We start from the raw sequence: 27,286 nt of genomic DNA, 5'->3' as shown, positions 1-27,286 counted from the left end.
GTTAATGCGCATTAAATGGAGTGCCTCTGGATGCCGATACACAAGCTATTAATCATGCAATCGCCATGCTCCAGCAGGCTCCCGGGTCTCACGTATCAGCAACCCTGCACTTAAAAATGGTGGCAGGGGTGCTTGGACCAAAGCTTGTCGAACGTGCTTTAGTTCAAGCAACCCATCCGCCATTTATAAGTGCGGGGATACTGATACAAGTGACCCAGTGGCATTTTAATTAGAGTGGCTCTTGGAGCTGCTCTAATTAAAGTGCTGTTCCTGCCCCGCAACCCCTGGAGGACGTGTAGAAGTGCTCTCCATTGTGAAGTACTAGGAAAATGTGCATTAGCCTGCCTCATGCACATTAAGCGTCATTTAAAAACTGTGCTCGTTAGTTAATGTGCATTAACCTATTTTAATGTGCATTCACTAAATAGCATGTTTTTTTTCAGTGATGCTTTAATGCACATTAAAATAGGCTAATGCCCATTCAAGAGCACATGTAAATGCACCCTGAGGATCAAGTCCTGGCTCTCATGAAAAGAAACACCCCACAATGACTTTCCACCTTTACTTCCAGAAATGCAATCCTAAGTGGGAAGGGGTCTTTAAAGGCCCAAAAGGGAAAGATGGTCAAGGTCACATATAGTAGTGGGGACACCTAACTCCCACCAAACTGCTGCAGGAAAAAACAAATCTTTCCAGCTTTAGTCCCTGTGTCATGAAACACCTTTCACAGGCTGGCATGAGTGCCCACTTCCCCCTTGCACCCTCTCATGCCTTTGCATTAAGGAACTGGCACGTTCCTTCCAGTAAAACTTTCACAGCGTGCCCTATCCGCTCCCTGAAATGTCCTCGAAATGACAAGTGCTGAAGCTTGATGTCAATGCTGAAAGCCAAGGACAAGGCCGTGGCACACAGAGGAGGCTGCGATCTCATTAAGTGCCGTCGATGTGGCGTTGCAAAAGGGAGATTGTGTCTAACAGGGCTGAGATTTTGGAGTAAGCAAAAAAAAAAAAATGCTGACTCCGGTTGCGGGGAGGGGGGATATTATTAACATAATTTGCTTGGACCTCAGGAAAGTATTTGACACAGAAACACACAAGGTCGGAGGAACAGGGCGCGCTGGACTGCATAACGAATTAGCTTCAGTCCTGAAGACAGGCAAGATCTCTGGATAGAAGCAGTTCAAGAGCAAAAGGACTGAGGATTGCTACATGGTCTTTTTGTTATAGCCACAAGCGCGGGATAGCCCCATCGCCTGCGGGCTGCGCACCCACGTGCAGGTGGATGTTCAGGAGTTTGGGGAGGTGATGATAGAGGGTGCCCAAGGGGATGGGTCATGGTTATTGTCCACTAGAAGAGTTTGGGGTGGGGTTAGATAGGACCAGCTCCATGGGAAATGCTGGTGACTGCCAATGGCCTATGCGACTGGTCGCCCGCAGTGAGAATAGCAGACTGTGGCCAGGCCTGGCCTTTTCCCGCTCCTTGGTTTCTCCATCAGCACCAGAACGAGAATAAGAGTTGCCGGCCCTTGAAAAGTGCTTTGAGATCAATCCCATGCTCGACAGGGAGGTGGGAAAACCATGACCTGAGCTCGATTAAACTCAGCAGGAGACTACACAGCCTGAAAATGCTTCCCCCTATGACGGAGTGACCTGCCAGGGGACAACGAGTAGAAACCAGCAATTCAGCCAGCACTACTAATGCTTTAAGTCCAACGTTAGGGAGAGGAGCATGCTCTCTGGTGCATACGTGCCCCTTCATCGGAGGCAATGGAGCCCCTACGAATCCCTCCTTCCATCCTAAAGGCGTGTGCACCAAAGGCACTCTGGGACGGAGGGGGAGTGGCGGATGTTTCTCTGGGTGGATCTGCCCTGCATCGTTGTCACATTGAGTTGGCACACCCCTTCCTCCCTCCAGCCTCCTGCTTTGGGAGACAGCTGCAGGCAGAGGTTTGGGAGGAAAGGAGTCAGCTCCTGGACCTACTTTGCACAACTTCACGGTCCCAGAGTGCTCGGCTCTGGAGTGGGTTCATCCTTGCCTTGTATCTTCCCTAAGGCTTGATTTTCACAGGAGCTTCCAGCTTCCACTGACTCAATCCTACAGGAATTCAGCACCGTGGGGACCATTCCTCCTCATGCACTGGTCTCATGCTCTGAAGCCCCCTCTCCTGCTCCATCATGAGACCCTGGCAATGTGGCAGGTGGCCTCGCCACATGGCAGTAAGGTGACGGAGCAACACTCTGCAACGAGGCGCAGCCGCCTTCCCTTTCCCCGTCTGCGTTCTCCTTGGACACGAGAGTGTGCGAGAGCTCGGCAAAGTTTCCCTTTTGCAAACTAGAAATAAATCCTTCCGTTCCAAAATGCCATCTGGCACCTGACAGTTGTGTTTCAGCTTCACAGTCTCAAATTTAATTGTAAGCTCTTTTGCAGGGTTTTCAAGGACGGCGTGACACAATATGGACTACCTACAATGAAGACATATGAACTCTGGAGCATACCAAACAAATTCCTTGCATATTTGTTTTCCAACACAGCATCAATCACCGCGGGGATGTGAGAGTGTCCAAAACAGCAGGAAAAAATGCTACTGCTTGCAGTTCTTGGAGTGTAATTCATTTCAGAGCTCAGCACATTAACCGTACCACTCCAACATCAGATACAAATCGCTCTTTTCCCTGCTACCCATTTGCTATCTGCAAAGCAAAGATTCAATATTTAAAGATGCAAGGTCTGGAGCCTCAACTGGTGCAAAGCAGCAGAAGTGGGCTGAACAGCAGTGCTCAATAGTTGCACTTGGTAGAGCTGGAGCCCGGTACGGTCCCGGTAGGTACATGGGGTCCCGGGGTCGGCGGAGCATCTGACCTGCTGGCGCGGTCCATAGACTTTCCCGTAGCATGGCACGGATCCTCTCACTGGGCAGAATGGTTATAATAAAGCCTTGCTCCTATACCATGTCTTTAATGAGCAGATCTCAAAGCATGTAGAGGGTGGAAATCCTTATTTTGCCTCCTAAGTGGGAAATTCTGCCTTGAATCGCACAGCAGGGAAGCAGCAAATTTAGGCATCCTGACTCCCCTGTCAGTGCTCGATGCATCCTGCCTGCCTGCGGGACTGGCGGAGTGGGGCCTTGGTAGAAGACATAAGGTTTCTTTGCAGAGTAAGTTCAGCTGCTCAGAGTCCTGCCAGGTGAACGACTAAATGTCAAGGGCATCTGGGTATGTGAGTCACAGCCAGGCACTTAAGGCGAATCCTCTGCCACTTCTGCAAGCCCAGGAGACACTCTCAGAGACAGGAAGGGCCATTTTTGGCACTTTCACACAATTTGGATGCTATTCCCACCTGGGGTAGAATAGTGCTGCCAGGTATGTCCGCACATGGCAGAAAGAAAAGGGAGTATTGGGGCGAACGCTTGCCCTCTTTTAGCCCAACAGCCAGGGCACTGACCCAGGAAGCAAGAGACCTGGGTTTTAGCAGCTCCTCGCCCCGAGGTGTGGTTTGACTCTATCCCCGCCATGTCCCAAATTAAGCACTGTCCAGACTAGGAAGGGCTATTACCACCTATATAAGTAAGTCGTGTTTCAGGATGTGTAAGTCAGCCAGGATTTAGCCCTTGCTTTCCCACCTCAGGTCACCACCTTGCCATAGTCCTGGGCCTGACTCCACACTGGAGAAAACTCCACTAGGGACTGCAGTGGGATCATGTGGGCCACAGAGCACTGTTTGCCTGGCAGTGCACCCCAATGGACCGCTTTGATCACAGCCCCAGCCCTCCAGCCCTGGGGATGCCACCGCTGGCTCCTAAAAAGGTTGAAGAGTCCCCAGTCTAGTTTTTTAAGCTAACCATGCCCAGCTCGTATAGGCTTCCCTCCTCGCAGATCCTCCACTCTCCCCATCCTATTCGTAGCCTTTTCTCCGCACCCATCCCTGTTTGAATTGGTCTTTCTCAAACCTGGGTGACAAGAATGGCACCCAACATGCCAGATGCCTTGAAAGGCATTCACCAGTGCCTTGCACAGTAGGTATACATACTTCCCTATCTACCTCTGCTGGCAATACTTTGTTTGATATACGTCCTAAGTTTTGGGGGGGGTTTGTTTGGGGTTTTTTTTTCCTCCCATGGTCACATCACATGAGATGCATGTGAGGAGGTCTGGTCCCCTCCTCATGCATGGTCTAGACCTCACAGGTCTAGCACGCTGTGATAGACTCACGCAGCCAAGGCTTTCTCCATCTCATAACGAACTGATGAAATCACGCCTTGCCAACATTAGCGTTGCTATTACCGTATTTACTTATATATCACACAAACCTTTCCCGGGGGGAACTTGACCAGCTTCATGTCCTAATAAAGATCAAGCCCATAAAAAAGGGCAGCACTTGAAGAGCCAAGACTCATTAAGTCAATTGACTCCTTCACTTGGTGGAATAGAAATACCACTGCTGTGATCAGTCAGTTGGCTTTAAACTTTGGGTCAAGCATGAATCAAAGTGTGTGTGTGTGTGTGTGTGTGTGTGTGTGTGTGTGTGTGTGTGTGTGTGTGGGTGGGTGGGTGGGTGGGTGGGGAGGGGGGGGCACTTCTATTTTGGGCAGAAAAATCAATCATGACAGTTGTGGAGGCTAATTTTTGGAGTAAAGGTATGTGTGACCATCTCCTTTTTTTATGGACTTTATACTCCACTAAGCAAGCTAGGCTTTCTTTCAGGGATGTTGGTACCTATTAGTACCTATTAGTTTCTTTCAGGGATGTTGGTACGCCTGGGTCTCTCTCCTATTTCACAGTCCTGTTTTTAGCTCTTTTCAGACTTGCAGATCTGGCCAGTTTTCAACAGTTTCAGCTTTTGGCTGAGCAGGAAAAGGAGGGTGAGTGAGCTGACGATTGGGTCCAGCCCTACTTGGTACAGCTATAGCTCTAGGTAAAAAAAAAAAAAAAAATCTATTTTTTCTTCATGCTGATTTCCCCAAAACAAGGTACATGTCTTATTTGCAGGGGTATGTGCTCTGCAAGAAACTATGATAGTCCAGTGTCCAGCTTTGCATTTTTCACTATTACCTGTTATTCCAGTCTCATTGTGGCAGTCCTCAAGGTCATCCAGTTTGTCCTAGGTGATATACTCTTCTATGACAATGCCTCACAACTTTGGCCCCAAAAGCAGGCATTTGTGATGATATTTGCTGATGGCTTGATGTCCTTAATGAAACTAAATCACCTTACTCTCATGATTTGTCTCAAAGGAACTCTACTGCTGGCTTGATACCTCCTGGCCTGTCATCATCGTCCCTTTCCTCCCTTCCTTTCACACGTTAACATCTTGATCTCAATCCCTTTGCTCTCCAGAGGAATGAACAGTCTCCTGCGTAGCATTGTATCATTGCTGAAGTCCAAGGGGTTTGGTGTCATCATAAACCCTGTTTAAAAGGTCTACCCAGAAAACCTGTCCTGCTGCCATCCTCAACTGCTGCATACACATTTACCTCCTGTCTACCGTCATCCCTCGTCTTCTCAGCAGGGTCTCTTTAAGACGATGCTAAATAACACCGTAAACTTCATTGCGTGATCTCTTTGAATGCAGCAAGTAAAAGCGAGTTCTGCACGGTGACTCCAGGTTGCTCAATGCAATTGAGATCACGTCAGGACGAAACGTTATTTTTCTAAGTGCCAGCGTTGCAAAGATATTAATCTTGTTTGCCAGCAAGATTGATGTAGGCCTTGCTGAAATATGGTAGTAGCTTCAGTTAGACCCCTTTAATTGCTCCTCAGCTTCCCCTATAATATAATTGTTGTTATCCCCTTCTTTTTCCTTCCCTCCCAGAGATGACGTGTGGTGGTGTCTGAGCCCAGCATGGGAACTGGCACTCAATTGCAAGCCTGTCTCCAGAAGCATTAATGCAATGAGCCCTGGGAAACCAAAGGGTTTGGAGCAGGTGCTGCTTTTGGAGCATGAGCATGACAAGCTGATATCTCGGCTATAGGCGAGAGGGATCTGAACCGGCTGTAGAGTCATTTGGGGAATAAAGCAAAGGACAGAGTGGGCTTTAATAAGGTGTGAATTTAAAGAGGTACATGCCGCTTCTCTTGAGACAGCCATAAGAAGCACCAACCCATCTACCATAAGTGTCCCACGTCTGCCAAACCCGGATACGAGGGAGTGAAGCTGCCTCCTGGCTACAGAGAGCAGCAGGGATGCTCTCCCTGTGGTTTCACCCCTTCATTTCTGGGTTGGTGGGGCTGGGCTTGCTTTTGTACCAGTGGTCTCCAGAGCGCTGGCAGCTGCTTACCTTCTCCTCTGGGATCGGCGGGGTGAGGAGGCTCACAAAGACGATGACGATGGCCGTGAGCCCGCAGAGGATGAGCGCGAAGTAGAGGTAGTGCAAATCCTTCAGCACACCCGGTCTGCGGTCCTCCTCGCCGCAGGACGGCGTCTGATAGCAGAACTCCATGATCATCCGAACGAGGCCGACCGTCAGGCCGAACATGAGGCCCCAGAAAGCCCCCTGCCAAGGACACATGGGGAAAAGGAAATATGAGGTTGTGGGCATCTGTGCAGAGGGTATAACAGTGCCAGATAGCAAGGAAGAGGAAAGCAGCTCATGTCAAAGCCTGTATTTGTGCTCAAAGCTTGTAAAACCACATGGGTGCTGAGATACCAATGCCCATCCATGAGACACCAGACTGCGCCCGCTAACTCACACCATCCTGTGGCTGTCTGACTGCCACCAACTAGCTGCGATGGCTGACCTAGAGATGGGAGAATATATAGCTCAAGCTGGTCCCCTGGTATAGCAGCAGACCCATGAATCGGGGCTGGGGAAGTGAGTGAAATGATTGCTCCTCCCTATTCAAGACCACCTCGACCCTGCCCTAGCTGACTGACTCTGCACCCCAAGTTTCCCTTTACTCCTGGGGTCCTGATCAGTGAAAGCCTGGTAGCAACAATGCACTCCCGCAAAAAAGGATGCATTTTTCTCACCATCAACCTGGTTCCTCACTTACAGGCTCATTGATCCTCTTGCAGAAGATGGCCAGGAGGAAGAGGGCAGTGATGGGTGGGGCCAGGTAACTGGTTATGGACTGGATGTAGTCGAAGAGCTGGCCGCTGTTGGCCGTCTGAATGAGGGGAATCCAGAGGATGCTGATGACGACAAGAATGAGAACGAAGACTCTGGAGAGAGGAACAGAAGATATTCATTTTTCATGCACCCTAGGGGAAAAGATGCCCTCATGTAATGCAGTGCTGGAGTCTGACAAGAGGAGGAAATGAATTGCAACTAGAGAGGGGGGGGGGGGTCTCGTCGGGGCTGAAATCCAGGAGGGGAATCTCCTTGTGACATCAGGCAGGAAAGAAATGACCCACCCCTAGAGGAAGAGCCTCATCACCCCGACTAGCTGAGTCTCATCGCAATCCCAATCCCAAGACAACTCCAGGAATTGCAAGGAGTTGGTAAGTCTGTACTTGGAGTGTGGGTGAGCCCTGGTTGACCCAACAGCTGGATGTGTTTTTAGTGGGCACGGTAAAGCTGGCAAAGACACTGTCTCTTGGATGAGATGAAGATTAAAGACCTGACAACTCGTGGTCATTAAACTCAGCTTGCATAAGAGCAGGGGCGTTAACCCTGGAGGCTTAGCCAATTTCCAGCTAAGGTCACTCCCGTCTGCTTATTAAAATCACTCCAGCAGCTTCAGCTGCATCCAAGATCCTCCTTCATTTTGTCCTTTCTGTTAGGCAGTGCTGCCAAGTACTCTAAAGCAGTTCATGCTTTCCGCCTCGATGCACGGCAGGGATGGGATATGCGATCATCGCTCACTCCATATCCTTCACTTAGCCCACGGGGCTTTCTTAATATTGGTGTTTCCAATGAAAGGCTGATCACCGGAGGGCAGGCTGCTGTTTCCAGCTGTTAGCTGGAGCACTGCTCTCCTACCCCAACATAACGCAGTGCCAAAGTCTGCCTAGAGAGACAGCCACAACCCCCCCAGGAGTTAAGACAGGTCCCTATGTCAAGTTTAGAGACCAGATAGCAATAAATTAGCTGCATCCGTGATGAGTTCAACCTGCTGTATAGTAAAAATCTGCCTATAGAGAGAGCCACAACCCCTACAAGAGTTAAGACCGGTCCTTATGTCATGTTTAGAGACCAGATAGCAATAAACGGTCTGCATCCGTGATGGGTTCAACCTGCTGTATAGTGAAAATCTGCCTATAGGAAGAGCCACAACCCCCACAAGAGTTAAGACAGGTCATTCTTATGTCAAGTTTAGAAACCAGATAGCAATAAATTAGCTGCATCCGTGATGGGTTCAACCTGCTGTATAGTGAAAGTCTGCCTATAGAGAGAGCCACAACCCCCCCAAGAGTTAAAACTGGTCCTTATGTCATTCTTACAGACCAGATAGCAATAAATGATTTGCATCCGTGATGGGTTCAACCTGCTGTATAGTGAAAGTCTGCTTATATATAGAGCCACAACCCGCCCCCAAGAGTTAAGGCAGGTCTTTATGTCATGGTTAGAGACCAGATAGCAATAAACGGTCTGCATCCGTGATGGGTTCAACCTGCTGTATAGTGAAAATCTGCCTAAAGGAAGAGCCACAACCCCCACAAAAGTTAAGACAGGTCATTCTTATGTCAAGTTTAGAAACCAGATAGCAATAAATTAGCTGCATCTGTGATGGGTTCAACCTGCTCTGTAGTCAAACTGGGTAAAGGCTGGGTCCACTGGGTAAAAGCTGGGAAATAAAACCATCTCTTTCAGAGCCTGCTCTCCTTATTGACATGCTCTGGGTTTCTCAACTTTCTCTGCGAGTCCAGCTTTGGACGGGCTAGAGAGTTTAAACTCTAATCAAAACAGACAAGGACAAGGACAAGGCAAATGTGCTCAGCAAAGCCGCGTGGAAGGGCGAGGACCTGCCAACAATCATGAGCTCCTGCTCTGAAGCCTTCTTGCGGACCCTCTGCCAGATATCGATGGCGAAGAGCGTGCTGCTGCTGTTGAAGATGGAGGTGAGGGAACTCATGAGGGCTGCCATCATCACGGCTATCATCAGACCCCGGAGTCCTGGAAAACCGGGAATGACAATTGGGTACAGCGTTTCGGCCTTCGCGCTCCTACTTCAGAGTTTACAGCGCCGCCCATTCATTTATTTATTCAAATTCAGTGGTTTTTACACGCTGTTCTCCCACCAGGCCCAGCTGAAATGGGCTCAGGTGAACGCTTGTCGTTGTAGGACCCTGAAAGACTGGAGAGCAGTAATGCTAATTTTTAAAGACCGGCTCATATCAGACCTGCTTCAAATAACTCATAATGCTAAGTCACCTGGTGATAGCAAACTCAGAATTTGGCAACCTGCAAAGACTGCACATCCCCTTCACAAAGCAGAGTTAATTAGAAGGTCAAACAAGAAATGCGGATTCTGCATTTAAAATCGGAGACCTAAATCTTAACAGAAATCCCCGCTTCACGCCATTTACTCCCTTTACCTACATTACTTGATCCATCATATTATATCTATCAATACACATCACATATAGGTCAAATATGCCAACCATGCATTGATATTCTATTAACATAGTTCATAAAACGCATTAGAGGACTTCCATAATGCTCTGTTATTAATTACCGTTAGCACTAATGCGATATCAATGCCATTTAATAATTCTGTGATATTTTAATATGTTATTACTATATAAAAACTGAAAAGGTCTGCTGAAAAAAAATGTTTGTGGCTTTTTTTTTTAAACTCTGATGATGTGTTGTGCCTTTTGAGCGGTTATAGTGAACACTTACCATCTCAATACTAACCCATCTAGTTCTATTTATCCAGCTATCTGTATAATCAGACCCACATGGATATAAATGGATATCTGTATAATCAGACCCACATGGATATAAATGGATATCTGTATAATAAACTCACACGGATACTTTTGCTGTGTAATGGAAATTAAACCATTGCTATCTTTTAATTTTTTTCTACAACCCAGCTTATATTGGTAGCAAATTAGTTCCTTGTATTTATAACCGAAAAGACTACCGTTGCACAGTACTTGAGGTTGCACATTTGGCCACAACCAGAGCAGCAAAGCTTCCTCACCTATGGGCATGAGCTCCATCACCAGCTTTGGGTAGGCGATGTTAGAACAACCCACTTTTGCTCCACAGACCTTTTCACAGATTTTCGGGTCCACGCATCCCACGTCATCTGTAGCAGATGGGGGGAAAAAAAAAACCCCAAGCCAATTGTAACACGTCTACTTCTTCTAGAGGACATACACATGGAAGAACTAATTCTTGATCCCTTGGGTGTTTCAAATAAATCAGGACAATAGCTGGAGGGGTGGGCAAGGGTTATTTCAGATCTCCATCTCACAGTAGCCTTTTGCAAACTCTGCGCAGAACGGATGCAAAACCCGGACGTCACATAGCAAGAGAGCCTCTGACCAGTGGTTCGAAACACGTGAGCCTTCGTGGCCTGAGCTAAAGTGCACACTTCTGCCAGCCAGGCACCATCTGTGCACACCATCCGCACATCGCCAAACGGACGGCAGATACAACGCAGACTCCTCTTATAGCCTGGCTTGGCTCCTCTGCCCCTCATCCCTGTGCCCCATTAGCAACCCCACCCCGAACAGCCATGTGAACCTCTGTTTCCAACGCTGCTGGCTCCTTGGGACCAGAAAGGAGGGGAGATCTTGCTCCTTGCTTCTTACTGCAGAAAGGAGTTCAACCTGGCAGCTCGTTGGGCAACCGTCTCCTGATGAACCTAGCAGCAAAAGCACTCCTTGCGGCATGAAGCCTTCAAGGTTGAAGGTCTCATGATGCTACAAATGAATTTGCTCTTGGGGCAGCAGCATAATGGAAGAAACCAGCTCACGTCCTCCTCAGAAGAAGCCCTAAACTCTGTGCATCTCAGTGTCTCTCATTTATTTCCAGCTGCCTCCTGGTAGGTAAAAGCAGTGCCCACGAGATGGCACTGTGGCCCATGCACTTAGTGCTTGGGCCACAGCTATAGGAGAAGTGGCCCAAACTTCGAGAGGGAGGTAGGGTCTGGGGGTTTCCATCTATATTGGAAATGCTAGATGGCAAGGGGGTGTCTTGTGCACGATACCCCTGAGTCTGGGCTTCTAACGCCCAATGGTTTTGCAGCCATCGGAGGCTCCTGCACAAGGAAATCACATTCATAACCCCTGGATGGAGTATGCAGGCTGGGAAAGCAGCCTTACCTGGGTAGAGGGCTCTGCTGATCATACCCGGCATGACAATGAAAAACATAGGGAGTATTTTCAAATAGCCCGCCAGCACCGATCCACCCTTCGCATGAGAGACGCCCTTGGCGGAGAGGGACCTTTGAACTATCACCTGCATCAGTGGGAAAATGCAAAGCGTTAAAAGTGGAGAGAAAAGGAGAGGAAAACCCCTTGCATTGTGAGAGGACGTGTGTCCCGGAGAACCCCAGGGCACTTTGCAAGCCCACAGCAAGGCTCTCCTGAACAGCAGGTCTCTGTCGTTCAGTTTACTATTGCCGCCAGCCCTGAATGGTGTGTGGACTGACTATGAAGCTGGGGAAATTACTCTTTTACCCACACAGGAATCATTTCATGGTCCCCTGAAATGCAGCCAGCTCTTGGGTGAAAGACATCAGGTGCTTAACCATGCACCCACAGGCACTGGCCAAGAGCTTAGGGTCAGGTGTGATACAGTACACAGCATGGCGTTCCCTACCTTTACCACTGAGAAGGGGCTTCGAAGGAATGAACCCAGTTTGCTTGGCTTTTTCTCATCACCTGGGTGCCTTATTTGCTTAATGAATGTCACACTAGATTCCTAGCACATGACCAGGAAAACTGCAGAGGCACTGCAAAGTTAATCTGATTTGTGGCCCTGGAAAACTCGGCATGTCCGACAGTGCTTTCCATGTGTGACTTTCAAAGCATTTGACAAAAAGGGGCGTTTTTACTGCTGGGTTACAGATGGGGAAACTGAGGCACGCTAAACTTGACACTGACTCATTCAAGTCATTAGCAGAGCTCTTGAGAGCAGCGCACAGGGTGCTTGTACCACCTGCTCATGCTCCCTCCATGAAACTATGTGTGTGTATATGGGAAAACCAAGCCTGCTACTCCCTGTAACAGAGGCCAAGAAGGAGCCACATTCACTTGGGCTGTGGAAGAAATAAGCTGGGGTGGCCTATTAAAGACCCCCCCAAAGATGCCACCCCACCCCATCAAGCATCACTTCACTGCCTCTGTAACCCATGATGTGGCATGGAAATGACATTGCAGTGAAGCACCGGGGGAAGGAGCGAGCGTGCGGGACGGACTGTACCTGGTCCGTGCACCAGCACCAAAGGGCCAGCACCGAGAGGCCGAATATCAGGCCAGGCCAAGGGATGTCCCCAGTGATAGGGTCCCTGAGCATGTGGAAAGCGTCCGGGCGCGGGAGATGGCACGTCGTGTTTGGAACTGTGACGCTGGGGATCGCTGTGCTGTATTTCTCTTTGAGGCCTTCATACCAGCCGATTTTTTCAAACCCTGAGGAAGAAGGAGCCAGTCATTTATATCTGTGGGAGTTTTCATTTGCTCTGCCTCACTTTGCTTCTGTTTTCTCCTCTCTTCCTCCCTCTCTCTTCCCTCCTTCCTCACTCCTGGAGCCGTGCAGAAGGGCATCGGACTCCAGCCGGAGAATTTGGGCTTCTGCAGCCAGCCGTGCATTCGGGGAGAGGATGCACCATTGCTGCTGACCTCCCTCGTGTCGGTCACCCGCACCCAGCTTGGCAATGACGTGCTATGAGAACCCAAATCTCTGATCATAAAGCTCATGAACACCCGAGCCAGAAAGACGTGACACCGAAGATGATGGCACTTGGGTTCCTGTTGGCCAGGGAGGCGTGGAGCAAACCGCTCAAAGTGCCGCGGTTCAGGATTGGTCTCAGATATGCCCATGTAAATGCACTGTAACTCCCCCAAAGTCAATGAAGGAAAGCAAGGGAGGCTGGCAAATGTCCTGGGTATCCTGGAGCTACAGGAGTGAAAATTGTGCAAAACCAGTCCTGCAAAGTGCCCCATCAGCTCACCATGGGTGCCAAAGGAGTGGAAAGTGCTTAGTGCCTCAATCAAATAAAATCTGGATTTGGGCATGAATCAGGGATGAGACTCAACTGGCTGGAAGTGGAGCGGAGAGGAGCCAGGGCTTCTTGATATTATGATATAAGGCCAATTTCTGGGTGAAAGAGGGGGGACAAGTGCCCTGTTAGGCTCAGATCAAGATTTGGACGGCAGGTAACCCCATCTCTTTTTCTTCGTACCTATGAACGTGAGCACCAGCGCTCCTATCACCATGATCACAGTCTGCAGGGTGTCTGTGTACATAACAGCTGTTAAACCACCTGTTGGGAGAATCACAAACGACAGTGTCCGCCGGTCACCTTTATTTGCAAAACCAGCCAGCGCTGGCGTGTTCCTCGCTTTGAAGAGCCTGGCCTCAGTCCTGCGACTCCAGAAAGGAGCTGCCAGGAGAAGGCAACACTGGTGATTTCCATGCCTTGAGCACTTCACAATCACCAGCCCCTTGTGAAGTACCAGGGTATTATCCCTGTTGTATAGAGGTGGGACCAATGCATAAATCAAGTCACTTCTCCACTTTCACACCGTGAGTGGATACAACCCATCACGGATACAACACCTAGGAGGTTGTACCTACACCTCCTGAGTCACCGTCTAGGATCCTGACAAGTAACCCATCCTCAACGCTTGTGCAAGAAAAGGGTGTCTCAGCCATGTGGACAAAAGTCAGACATCATTAAGGTTTGCTTTGCTCATAGGCTGCTGCCCAGGGAACACAACCCTTCCTCTCTTCAGTCCTGCCACGTGGAGGCATATTCGAGCCCTAACACTGCCTTGCTAAGAGGCTGGGAACATTCAGTTGATCAACAGGGGCTTGCTCCATTAATTAAGTCAAATGAAGTCTTTTCATTGACTTCAGTGGGCTTCAGATTCAACACCAAGCCCCTAGACAGAGCCCAAGCACCCGGGCGTAGGGAGTAGGGAATCCATTAATCTTCAGATTGGGACATTTCTTTTAAAGTATCATCATTACCAGCAATCGTGTAGACAGCCGTCACTGCCAGCAAGACCACCGTTGAGAGGTAAAGGTTCCAGCCCAGGGATATTTGGATGAATAGCGCCCCAGAGAAAATATCTGTCTGGAAGGAAAAGCAAAGAGAGTTTGACTGTGGGGCTACTTGCTCTCATTAGTACTTCTGATATCATCTTGATGGCTCAAAAAGCCTCCAGATGGGCCATGAGAAGGGAGCAGAGTGTGGGAGATTGAAAGGTAGAGGAGAAGGGAATAAGGACAGGAAAGGGAGAAACAGAAATGGTGACCGGCGCCGTAAAAAGCATGTGTCTTGAAGAACCTCTTTGTACCCAGCCCAGGAACAGGAAGAAATCCTCCCCTCTCTGCAATAGGAGAAAGCATTGAAAATGTCTAAGGGCAGGGCAGGCGTGTCCCTCAGCAAGCCTAGGGGGGCCACTGGGAACACTACGTAGAGCAGGCATCAGTGGGAGAAGACTCATGGCTTTGGGAAGGGCAACCAAAGGATGCAAAGGCAACAGCAAGATGCCCTGGAGAAGAAGGGACAGTTCCCAGAGCTGGAGAGTGAGGGTTGTGACTGAGCTCATGCTGCTAGATGGGGAGTTTGGAAGGAGAGGGGGTCATTTGCATCGCCGCGTGGGAGACTGCATGGGTCAGAGCAATGGCCTCATCCTGAAAGACCCAGGCTGATTCCCTGCTCTTGACTTCTTGATCTGGACACGGACAAGGGGGTGTAAATAAGGGCAGCTGCACCGATTGCAAAAAATGATGCCTGCTGAGGATCTGACCTCTGCTCGCAGAAACCCCGCGGCGCCTGATTTGTTCAGGTCTATTCACAGGAGACGGCGAACGAGGTCAGAGGGAGAAAAATACAGCTCTCATTCACACACGGCCATGGCAAAGGCAGAAGGCGACACATAACAAGTGGGAAAGGGTTTTACGTGCGAGAGAGAGTAAATCTGAAAGAAATCTGTAAGTCACTTTGCAGGGAACGCCATTCGCCTCTCGCCATGCAGCAGAGACAAAGCGGGATGATAAAGACCCAGGGCTTTCTACATCCCAAATAAGCATCTTAATATCAAGCATCCTTTTGACCTCCGGGGCTGCACACCCTGCGTCACACTAAGTGGTTCTGGCCAGGTGGTACGGCGCTACCTTTACATAATGTATTGTGAGCTTTGGCTTCCCAGCAGGAAATGCAATGATCAGTGTATCCGTGCCCTGCCAGTCCTTTGACATCATCTGTCACCCTGATCTGCGCTCTTCTTGGCAAGCACAAGGAGCGTGGAGCTGAGCAGCAAAGTTATTAAACAACGTTTGGGCAGGAAGCACGGAGAGAAAAATTCCCCTCATAACCAAGCCTCCCGCTGGCCGGCAGGCCGCTAATTAAGTGCTCTGCAAACAAAGGTGCTGCTTTTACAGAGAGCACCTCTGAGGCCTATAAAGTAAACCAGGCTCTCCCATCAGACACGGGTGAGCTACCTTCAGCAGGGGAAGGCAACCGAATGGACTAAGGCCAGGCAACCGATCTGAGGACTGAAACCTGGCTTCCCTCGAGGCCACGCAGCAGCTTGGATGTTCCCCGCGTGGCTTTCGTCTCCCTTCTCGACCTGGATTTCATAGAAAAGCGGACTGGAAGGGACCTCCAGCAGTCATTGAGTCCAACTGTGGTCATCTAGATGACCTGTGGTCATGCCAGAGGTCACCGGGTCCTATGGTAGGATCATGCCTATTCAACCCATCCCATACACATCCATTATCGAACCTATTAGCAAGTCAACCCTGATGTAACTACAGGACGTAAAGCCCTAACCTGCCACAGGTCAAACAAGGGGATAATGGTGGCTTTGAGCCTATTAGTGCTAGTTCTGCAGGGGGAGGTGACTGTGAGCTCCTCCTGGCTCTAAGGAGAGACCCAGCCGAATCCCACAAAACAAGACTTTGGATTTTAGAGAACAACGGCCCATGAGACCGAAGCTCTTTATCTACCTGTGGAGCAGGCAGGAGCTGTACCCAGGGCTCGAATTATGGAGGAGCTCAGGGCTGGATTTTGAGACAAGAACCCCTCTGCAAGATTTGAAAATCATAAAATTGGGGCGGGGGGTCTCTGATTTTATTAAGGCATTGTGGTGCGCAGCTCAATTTTTTAATTTTTGCAGACCCTCCCAAGAGCGAAAGTGTAATTTGACCTCTGGCTGTACTGCCTTCCCCCACTAATGACCCACCCTCAACCACTTCACCAGTGCTGCCATGGGGAGTAGGTGGCCAAATACCCACAGACCCCAAATTTCAAGAGGAGCGGGTCTTTAATTACTACTGCCCTGGGCTACATATAGAACAAAGACTTAGGAACAAAAGATGGGCATTGCCCTCATCAGACCCTTGGGCTCTCTAGTCCCCTGAATAATGAACTTTTCCTGTGCATGAGACTTGTCTGGGACTGTCTTCCCTCCAAGTGCATCGATAATGCCTACTCAGACCTTGGGCAGAGAATCTGCTCCTCTCTTTGCAAAGTAAAATGACAGCAAATGCTCAGAGCTGATGTCTCCCTGCAGGTCCTATAATGCTAACAGCATGCAACTAGCACTGCTCCTCAACTCACCCCTAAGGTAGAAGATATTTCCTGTCCCTCTTACAGGTGCCAACAGTGGAAACCATCTCAGAGGGGAAGAGAAAGGCAACTAGCTGTGTCCTTAACATTACATTTTGCAACGAAAAATTTCAGCTGAGAAAAAAGATTGTGGAAATGACTATATATGAAGATTAGCTTTGCATGATATTTAAGCGACACCAAGTGCAGCGGACGCTGGACAGGATCCTCGCATGGTACCTGCTGCAGCAGCTACAGCAAGAGCTGCTTCCCCATGGGATACGTACTGATATCTTGGTGAATATATAGAGAATGAGGGAGAGCACAGACATGTAGATTTGAATCCTTTGTCCTCCAAATCTCTTCCTCAAGTACTCGGGCATGGTGACGACACCGGCAGCAATGTAGACGGGCACAAAAATCCAACCAAGGGCCAGCAGTGCCCAGGTAGCCTAGCAATAGGGAAGAAAATAAAGGCTTATGATTAAACTCAAGGGAAAATGCTCTTTGCCTGCAACACACAGCAGCAGAAAGCATGGAGAAGCAGCCTCTCTCAGGCAGAGGGAATGAAGGCTCCGGGATGCACTAGCATTTCTCTGCCAGCAATGGAGGGTTATCCTTGGATGGCAAAGGGGACAGATGAACGATAGCATGGTGAATACAGCTCGCAGCAGAGCTACAAGCCTTTGGAGATCTCTCCTAATCCCCACATTTCCTTTTTTCTAGCATGTTGGCTCCTGTGTCTCTCCCCTGCCTCCCTGGCAGAGTCCCACGTCGCTGCCCCAGCTCTATACAAGGAGTATTTGGTGAGCTTTGGTACCTGTGGCACCGATGCTGGCGGCATAGAGCCGTCTGACCTACAGGTGCCTTTGAGCATCTCATTACTTTTGCCGCACCGTACCACTCGATTAGGAGCCAAGGAGCTACAGGATCTTTCTGAGGAACAGAAATAGAAGTGACAGCAAAACCCTCACTTTCAGGACAGCAGACCGGAGGTGACTGTTTTTTGTCGTGTAAGCGGCAGAGCAAGAGGAAGCAAAGCTCCAGCATGAAAGCGATTATTTGTAATGTCTTTTGGGAGGTCTAAGTCATCTGAGCCCAGCAGTCTTCTCTGCCCAAGGGTCCCTTCCAGCCCCTAACATCCGTGAATCTATAACTTGTGGTCCCCCACGGCCTGCTTCTTTAACATCCAGCCAATGTGGCCAATGTCATCGTTTCACACCTGGAGATGTTAAGGCCAGATGTGACTGTTAGATCGTCTAGTCTCACCTATCCCACATCATTCGAAGACCCCGCATCACGCCTGAAACACTACTTAGAGGAAACGTCATTCCCCAAAACTGAAATGTGTGTCACAGACAGAGGACGGGCCTGACCAAAGTGCACCCAGTGCCTGAGGCTCCTGGCATGGACGGGACGGGATTAGGTGAGATATGCCCACCTGAGCTGCGCAAACAAACCCTGACCCAGACCATGACCTTGCTAATCTGAAGCCGACATGACAACACGGCTATAGAGTCATATTTGCTCTGGATCTCAAACTACACTCTTCGCATCCCTATATAACCACCCAAAAAAGGAGCCACTTAAAATACAGTTGCATCAATAGGTCCTGTCTGAATGTGGGCCACAGTTTCTACAGAGGGGGCTTATGGGTGATTTCAATTCCTTTAAAACAAAGGGATGCCTTGAAAATAAATGCTGCTTGACCGTGTGCCTGCCCCTGGGGCAGCACGCGTCGTCTCGGCTCAAGGACGGCCCTATAATGGAATAGCAGAGTTTGCATTATAAGACTGCATAGGGACCTGCTGCAGACTCGTGTCTAGCCCCTAAAAATGCCAAGTGTTGGTGCAACAGCACTATTCTAGCTGGCTTTGCTCGGATAGGAATAGCCCCAGGCTGACACCAGGATGGCAAACAGCTCAGAAATGTTACTACAGAGCTACAGCATTCATGACTCAACGTCATGACATTTGTTCCTTTCCATAAAGCCCCAAGTCCAGGAATCCTGTGATTTATGTGAGCTTCTCAGGCCCCCATTTTTTTTTTTTATTATTATTATTTGTAAAGTCTCTTGTCTTTATGGCAGCGGAGAAAAAAACTGCGTGACTCAAGTGTCCCTTAGAGGCTCAGCAAAAGAAAATCCTAATGTTGTTATCTTTTCAAAGCCCGGCTGTATTTCAGGTGACCTCTGAAGTGCTACAGGCCTGAATCATGAGTTTCGGCACTGGGAATGGATGGGCTGGCTAATAACTGATTCATGAACCAAATATGCATGTTGTCTGTAAACGGGGATGTCTTTCTGGTCTCAATACTTACGTTCCACTCAAAGCCCCCGACAGCAAGACCCCCGGCTGCCCCCGTGCCTGCCAGGCCGATGAACAGCCCGCTGCCCACGTTGCTTGACATCAGAGATGCTCCGATCTGAAATGCAAGGGACGGCACAGAAATCAGAAAGGCACTTCGAGCAGCTTCAGAAAAGCAGACGCCCAAGCCCTCCCCGGGGCAAGGGGGTTTCCATTTGTAGGAAGCCACTGGGGAGAGTCCTCTGGAAATCCTGGAGACTGACCCAGGGGCTTAGATGCGACAGTGAGAGATGCAGCAGCACTTCCATAGGCAGGCAGAGCGATGAGCGCAGGGATCCTAGTTTTCGCCGATTTAAAATAAAATAAATAAAAAAAATTCCCAGGTTTTCGGATGAAAACAAGTAACCCCAAATCCATTTATTTTTTGGCGATTAAAATGAAACACCACTAATAGATAGATATATGCACAGCAGGGTTTCACTTGAATCGCGGGAAACTGAGTTTGGGGGTTACTTTTTAAAATCTGAAATTTGGGGATTTTTTAATTTATTTGTTTTTATCAGAGAAAAACAGCATCCCTGGTGATCAGGACTGAGCACCGACTCAGGATCGGGGCCATGTGAAACAAGCACTGCTTCCTTTACACAAGGTATGCAAGTACATCACAGTGGGCCCTGCTTAGGGCGAACTCAGCTCTGCAGGCGCTTTGTGAATAGGGAAGCAATGAATCTCCTTTGGCATTGAATATCCCCCTCCCTAAGTACCGATGCAGGCTGTGGTGCCCTCCTCAAACACCATTGATCCTTTGGGCTCTTGCTTCTGCTCCTTGCAATCCTTTCCCACGTATCACCTCCAAATGGGTCCTTGCTAGGGAGGCTCTGATGTGATCAAATTAGCAAAGACTACGATTCCTCCAGCAAGGATCCCATAGTCCTTGCCTGGGACTCCCTTTGCAGCATCAGCTGTTCTCTGCAGTGTTTGGGAGGGGAAGAGGGAGCAAATTGCACCTTTAAACCCTCCCTAACCCATTGCCAATCCAGTCTGTGCATGCTCCTCTGTCCCATGGAAACCCCATAGCTGGGAGACGGTGCTGTGGGCGTCTGAGCCACCCTACCGTGAGAGGGGGCAAAGTCTCAGTGAGAAGCAGGGGAAGCAGAACGGCTCAGGAGGTCCCTAAAAGCTCAGCCATGAACAAAGACCAAAAGAAAAGAAGCCCTGTATCTTTAATCTTGTTATTTTTAAGAAAATCTCGTGAGTCTCAAGGGCCAGGCTCTTTGAGCTCTGAGCACTCAGATTGGACACTCCTGCCAAATAACCACATCTGGGAAAGAAGCATCCAGTCTCTTTGTACACGGTAGGTCTGGTCTGGCCTAGAAGAAAGGAGGCTTGACAACCACTGAAGTGCTTGGGCTCCACGACTTGGCTCAAACGCGCTGTTTATCATTGTTGCCATGGTCCGACCATCACGTTCGGTACCGGGGGCCTGATTCTGCACCACCTCCGTGCTAATTAAGAGGCACCATAGTCACAGAATCAGGCCCTAATTGGGGCAATAGCACCTGCGGTCAGCACTAGGATGAGCCAATGTCACATCCACGGGGCAGTGGCCTTGTGTCTTCATTGGCGCCCTTATCTCCTGGCATCAGAGAAGCGGCGGGTCTTCACGTTTCCGGACAGATAACCCACGGGGCACAAGTACAAGGAGCCATTTTGCAGCTGTTGTACAAATCAAACAGGCCTCCCAGGCTATTTGTAGCCTCAGTCCTGACCGGGACCAAATCATGCCATTTCCCTGCCTGGTTCTGGAAGTACCATGTAGAGCAGTGTTTCTCAACCTTTAAAGTAGCAAGTACCCCCTAACTTCTGAAAATGTTAATAAGTGCCCCAACATTCAATTTTCCAGGAGATTTTATATTTCCAGACTAATGTGTGCCATATGTTGGAAGGAGGGCTGTGTATATAAGGCCGTGCTATGACAGATGTCTGATCTGGTGTGGGTAGGGTGGCCACCTACTACACCAGCGGTGCACAACTCAAGTGTGTACCTGGGCTAGAGGTGATGTTGGCCAAAGCTAGGAGGGCTGAACACCAAATTATTACTGGGGAATTTAATTTTTTTAATTGCACTAAATTTTTTGCCATAGTTTTGAGAGGAAAAAGAGGGCGAGAGAGAGAGTGTTGGGGTACCCGCGTCTCCCCTGCCTGTGTCTCGCGTACCCCCAGGGGTACACGTACCACAGGATGACAAACTATGATGTAGAGCATTAACTTTTGGTTTTGCTCAGAAGCAAAAGGGGCTGTGTTTAAGAGTCAGCAATTTCCATGAGAGCCACTGGGGGTGCATTTATAACCTGAAAAAAACCCCAGTGCTTGTCTATAGGCAAATATTTACATTCCTGGTCACCCACGTGAGCCCCTCGCCTGCTCAAGAAATGACTATTTGCAAGGAATGTGGAGCAGGGCTTAAAGAAACAGGTGACCCTTGGTACGTGCCGGTTCAGAAACCCATGGAAAGAAAACTGGTTGTCTGGGAAATGCTAATGTCCCAGTTAATTTTAACACCATGTGGATCATGGCGTGATGCTCTCTTAACTGGATGAAAGCAAGGTCCAGGGCTCTTCACCCAGGACAGACCACCTCCAGCTTTAATGTTCACTGTCACTCAGCAGAAGGCCGGGCAGGGTAGCACCTTGTAGACTAACTCATCCATGCACTGCCTTGGTCTCCAGCCTGCTTTGTCAGATATAATGGAAGTCTATTCATAGCATCTGAAGTAGGCTGTAGCTTACAAAGGCTCATGCCTCTTCAAACAAGTTAGTCCCCAAGGTGCACCCCTGCTCTGCTTTCTGCCTGACCTGAGACTAAGGTGGTTAACCACCACTTCCATTTGGGACAAAACTTCAGCAAGGCTGAAATCCGTCCTGGGCTTTGGTTGACTTCCATGGATTTACCCAAAGGAGGGCTCTGGCCCTGGGTCTCCAAAGCCTTGGCTTGCCTCCGAGGGAAAGTTTGCTTTCCAGCCACAGATTGCCAGAGCAGCAGATCTCGCCAGTACGGTGGTGCTGAGCTCTGAGCAAAGATTAATGGAGTTTGACCCACTTCTCACCTTCCAAGCTAGTTAAAATATGAATATTGCATGAAGCCGGCAGCCTTGGCCGGATGAACACTGCCAGAAGCTTTGCTTTTCCCTCTAAGTAAACTGCTGATTAAAAATCTGGCAGCTGTAATGGGAGCTCATATCTTGGGTAAACACAGTGCCTCCCAAGAAATGCAAATGCCTTCTCTAATACGTACATCCAGCCAGATCAGATGTATACAGGAGATGCATAGCACTGACACAGCCACGTTATTATTTGCATTTATTCTCACTGTGTTTATGTCCAACCTACAGGCAACACTAACCCCCTACGAAAAAGCATCTTTGAGTCATGGAAAGGGTGGTCTGTGGGTGCTACAGCTTGTCAGTAGGCTCAAGGCATGGTGTCCATTTGACCCCACAAGTATGAGGCCTGCTCAGACCCTATTCCAGCCCCTGGGCAAAGCAAAGATGAGTTTTCTGCCTTATGCTCTCAATTACACCCATGGAAATCAGGAGCAGCATTATCAAACCCAAGGAAGATGCACCCAAGTGGTCAGTGAGAGGCGAAGTGTGTAGGCCTGACTCTGGCTTCACCTACAGCTTGGCCACCTAAGGTTATTCCTGTACAGCAGTGTGAATTCACGGCATGCTGGCATCTCTACACTCACTCCTCCTACGGACACTCTCAGAGCAAGGTATCTTACTCTGCTTTCAAAGTGGAGTGACTCCCCATGGGGAGTTAGTGTGGAGTAGTTAACAGGCTATAAATCCCCAGACTACTTCACTGCTTCGCATAAGACAAGCTCTAAGATTGATTCCACCCAAATTTCATCCAGAGGCTTCAGTGGACTTAACTTTGGATTGCAACTAGTATAAAAGAGCAAAAGGCTTTGGCCAAAATCTTATACTTTGGCTGCCTAGAGTCAGGCACCTAAATCTATAATGAAGTATGGGTATGCATCCACTTTTAGGACACCTGTCCTAAAAGTCAGAGAGATAGTAGGCTCAGTGCCTCTGGAAAATTCGGGCCACATGTAAGTTATGTCCTGAATAAGGCTTCAGAGCCTGACTGTAAACTCTCTGCTACATTTCCAATGTCAAAGGCACCTGGCTGTGGGATGGGAATTTTGGTAATAGGCACTCCAGTTTCTCATATTGGGTTGAAGAAGAAAAAAACCAAAACCTGTCACCAGCTAGAAATGTTGCTTGGGCTACGCCTTCATTAAACTGGTGAGGTATTAAGATTTCATCTGATCTCAGCAGCTCTGGTAGGATGTGAAAAGCCCACCTTGGAGGCTGGCGCTCTAGACCCAAACCAGTTACAGCTTTATAACTCAACACTGGGCGCGTTTACACGTGCTGATTGAATGTGCATTAGCCTACATAATGTGCATTAAGGACCTGTGTCTATATATGCACCATTAAAAATGGAGAATTTAGGCTATTCACACCGAAATTTGACACCTGCAAATAAAGGTATCAAATTTAGGTTCATATAGTTAAAGTGATTAGCAAATGTGTAGACGAGTTCCAGCACGCTAACGTCGTGTGTGGCGACTGACTTGGGACTAACTGTGTGTGTACCAGTTTTAGTCCCAAGTTGGTACACACACGGCATTAATGCACTTTAATGCCTGCACGTGTAGACGTGTGCCTAAACCTGCTTAATGCTCATTAAGTTAAGGCACATTCAATTTAGGCGTGCTTAAATGCGTGGGTAGACGTGCCTATCGATACCTTGAAGGAGAGAGATGCCCCGTTGCCTCCAGCCGGTGCTGGTAGCTAGATGGGACTGTTTAGCCTCATAAGGAGCTCCATGAGAGGGGACAGGACTGTATTGTACCACCGCTGGATGCAACAACAGCTGGGATGATGTAGTTGGGGCTGGTCCTGCTTGGAGCAGGGGGTTGGACTAGATGTGACCCCCAAGGTCGCTTCTAACCCTCCTTTTCTACGAGTCTATGATTGTTGCAGGGCTGACTTAGATGCCACTATTGAAATCAATGGATGCTCAACACTTCTGAGACTGAAACCCGTGGCATCTCAGGTTGAGGATCCAAAAACAGGAGCAGGAGAAAGCAGCGGCTTTTGATTTAAAGACCTTGCTCAAAGCCAGGCAGTGAATCAGGAGAACCTCGCTAGCCCCCTTGCCTGCTTTCTGCCTGTGTAACCTCCTGGAGTGATGTGGTCTCCAGATGCAAGGAGAAATAAAAACACTGAGGATGCTGGGGGGGGGGAAAAAAAAAAAAAAAAAAGCCTGTTTCCTTTCAACTTCTTTTAAATCTTCCACCTTCTAGTTAGAGAAACCTTGGCCCAAGCTCTTCCCTAAACGTCACTTGGGAGAAACAAGAGCACAAAGCACATTAAAGGAATAACAGGTTTTATATATATGTATGAGTCTCTGATGGAAGAGGCTGAAATTTTAGCCTAGAGGATTTATAAGCAGTGTACACACAGAGAAAAAAAAAGTTTTGGTTGAAAACTGTATTCCGTTCCCAATGACTCACCGGAGAGATATACGGCCGTATATTTTGTAATAGGGTGAAAAGGGTATTTATTCCTGTGACACTTTTATTCCTTTAAAACTTTAAATTATTTTTATATGTGCCTTTCTCTCCCAAGAAAATGTGCCCTTCAATAGGTTTATTCCTTCCTAGTGAATCATTCCAGAGATTTATATTTTTGCGGTTTGGAGCTGAGTTTTAATCCTCAACCAGTTAGTCCATAATGGAGACTTTTACCCTATACAGAGAGCGCAGAGATGAAGGGCTGTACTGTGGGATCCTTTTTGGTTGAGTCTCTAAATGCTTTTGACTGCGCTGCACGCTCCTGCCTCGTTTACCGCTCTCGTGGCGGGGCTGCAGCCCTACGCGAACTGAGCTGGCAGAGGTTTTAAATCTCGCTGCTAGTGAGCAGGTGGGTCTTCCTCAGACGTCGCTATGAGCCCTCCAGCTGAGAAAGGGTCAGGAGACTGAACCGTCCCTTTATACCTAGTAGCTCGGGGTTGCAGATGATTTGGCGCAGATATACAATCTGCAAGAATTGTACAATATACAAGACATGGCTGTAGCTCAACTAAGCAGATCTACAGTGGAGGGACTGTCCTTGCTAGGTTTCTCTCCAAACCTCTCTGTCTAGTGATTAGGTTTAGTTAAAACACCTTTTGAGAACAGCAACAACAAATAAGAACGCATCAGACTCACCGGCCCCCATGTCATGGACCGTCCAGCCAGGAAATAGCCTCCGACTGTCCCCCGACTTGCCCGTACAGACGACTGAAATACAGAAGAGCGTTAAATGCTTTCCACCCTGTCCCGATCCAAAACATAGACCCCATCTCCATCTATTCGACCCTAGGACCTTCAAGTCGCCCTGCCAGCAGCGTGCCAGTCATCCCCGTTCTACCCTTCCCAGGTGCTGCTGGACTTGACAGACGCTCCTCATATGGGACGTCACCGTGACTCCGCTTTGGGAAGGTTTAATGAGTGGATTTAAGATGCCATTCACAGGTGATGATGATGATGATTAAAAAAAAAGGGGCAGTTAATGTACTGGTGTAGCAGTCTGGTGTAATGAAACTCCATGTGCTATTGCATCCATTTCTGTGATGTCAGGGATCTCACCATCTCGGAAAACCCAGGTTGGGGCACAGGATTGCACTGGGGTAAACTGGAGCTTCCCCATCCTAAGGGTGGATGAGGACAGGGTTTGGGCCTTGGGAGGGTTGATTCTTTCATGGTTTCCCATCATAGGTGAGATGATTTCTTCATCATCCCTGCAAAAGCTGCAGGGTGTCTCCTACATATGTTCAGCCAGCATTGCTGGGCAGGGGGTGTAGAAATGCCTCCTGTCAATACAAGCTAAGGGCTCCTCAAGTCTTACCAAACCCTGGCAGAAGCTCTCACAGGCTGGCACCAGACCCTGAAGTCCTCAAAAGCCAGCACTGATCTGTGGCTATATGCACAAGGCAGCCTCCCATGCATGGAGAAACCTAAAGGTTTGACCCGGGCTCTTACAGACTGCTTCTCCCCACATATAACCAGGTGGCCCAGCTGGGTAGATGCTACCATCGGGTGGATTAAAGAGGCTTCTGCATGTGTGCAATGACCTCCCGACGAGTGTGCATGTTCAGCTAGATCACCATGCCCCTCTGCCAACTAGGCCATGAGAAGGGAAATAAGAGATTTCCCATTCAGCCCATTTCTCTTCTCACTCCTTCAAAGTTACCCAACTTTCCCATACGGCATCAGGCCTCTTGTCTCCACTTCATTATAGATTCCTTATCAATGCCGGCAGTGATAACGAACCTATGGATGGATGCAAACCACTCACTGAATATATCTAGCATGCAGAAAATAGCAAGGATGGCAGCCGAATGACCCCCTTGAAAGGTGCACGGGGTGAGGGAAAGCTCCTTGAAACATCTCGACCCGCTACAGATCTGGGGAAGGCCCGTTCCTTCTGGCCTGACATACACAGCATGCACAAATAGAGATAAAGCATTTCTAAGCAAGTACCTTTGTACACAGGAGAGGCGTAGAGCTGATTAAATGTGCTCGCTCTCTCTCTCTCTCTCCTTTTTTTTTATAGACAGAAGCAACCGTTCAGCTCCTGAACTCACCCATATCCCGACGGCAAGGACAAAGACAAAGTAAATGACGACGACCACGATGTCTATAGCCCCGATGGTCAAGCTCTTCTCCTCGGGATGGCTGGGCAGCTCCGTGGTGATTGGGGTGGGCTGGCTCATGGCCGTGAATGCACTGCTGATTACCTCTCTCTCACGCTGGACTTTGGGGCACGTTTTCCTTCATTACTTTCCTTTAATAATTAACAGGTTGGAGAAGGCGTCAGCTGGGATGGAGCAATGTGCTGGGTCAATACTAAGGTTTGGGACGAGCTAGCAGTTGGGGGGTCCCCAAGCGGCGCGTGTCGTCTGCCAGCCTGCGGACCGGGCAGTAGTCCTCCCGACTTTGGGAGCTGGGCTTGAGTGGGAGGGTTCAGGGAGTCTAACTCTGCCACTCACCTCTTTGTAACCTTGGGCCAGTCACTTAGACCTATGTTCTCAAATGGATTTAGGCACCCAACTCCCACGATCCATCTCCAAATCTGGGATTCAGTCTGACTCCATGCCTCCTGCTAGCACACCGGGGTGTTGTGAGGGCAAATGCAAATCAAAGATTGAGGGCTAGAAGATACTACAGCCAGGGGTGTGATAAAAGGAT

The 27,286-nt window shown here is 48.9% G+C and overlaps 1 protein-coding gene across 1 annotated transcript in view; it reads right to left on the bottom strand.

The window, feature by feature from the left end:
• Positions 1-26,880, bottom strand: part of SLC5A9 (solute carrier family 5 member 9) — a 33,224-nt gene extending 6,344 nt beyond the window's left edge. The window contains exons 1-12 of the mRNA XM_014598628.3: positions 26,683-26,880; positions 25,265-25,336; positions 18,996-19,100; positions 16,964-17,128; positions 14,090-14,195; positions 13,299-13,379; positions 12,320-12,525; positions 11,218-11,353; positions 10,089-10,196; positions 8,902-9,052; positions 6,990-7,158; positions 6,275-6,490 (exon numbers count right to left, since the gene is read on the bottom strand). Of these exons, the coding sequence (XP_014454114.2) occupies positions 6,275-6,490; positions 6,990-7,158; positions 8,902-9,052; positions 10,089-10,196; positions 11,218-11,353; positions 12,320-12,525; positions 13,299-13,379; positions 14,090-14,195; positions 16,964-17,128; positions 18,996-19,100; positions 25,265-25,336; positions 26,683-26,811 (1,644 nt within the window). The 5' untranslated portion in view covers positions 26,812-26,880. The remainder of the gene's footprint in view (positions 1-6,274; positions 6,491-6,989; positions 7,159-8,901; positions 9,053-10,088; positions 10,197-11,217; positions 11,354-12,319; positions 12,526-13,298; positions 13,380-14,089; positions 14,196-16,963; positions 17,129-18,995; positions 19,101-25,264; positions 25,337-26,682) is intronic.
• Between the last annotated feature and the right edge of the window lie 406 nt (positions 26,881-27,286).

Source organism: Alligator mississippiensis, chromosome 5 (genome assembly GCF_030867095.1).
Source record: "Alligator mississippiensis isolate rAllMis1 chromosome 5, rAllMis1, whole genome shotgun sequence".
NCBI lineage: Eukaryota > Metazoa > Chordata > Crocodylia > Alligatoridae > Alligator > Alligator mississippiensis.
The sequence above is the reverse complement of the archived record's forward strand: the minus strand, read 5'-3'. Positions and strand labels throughout refer to the sequence as shown.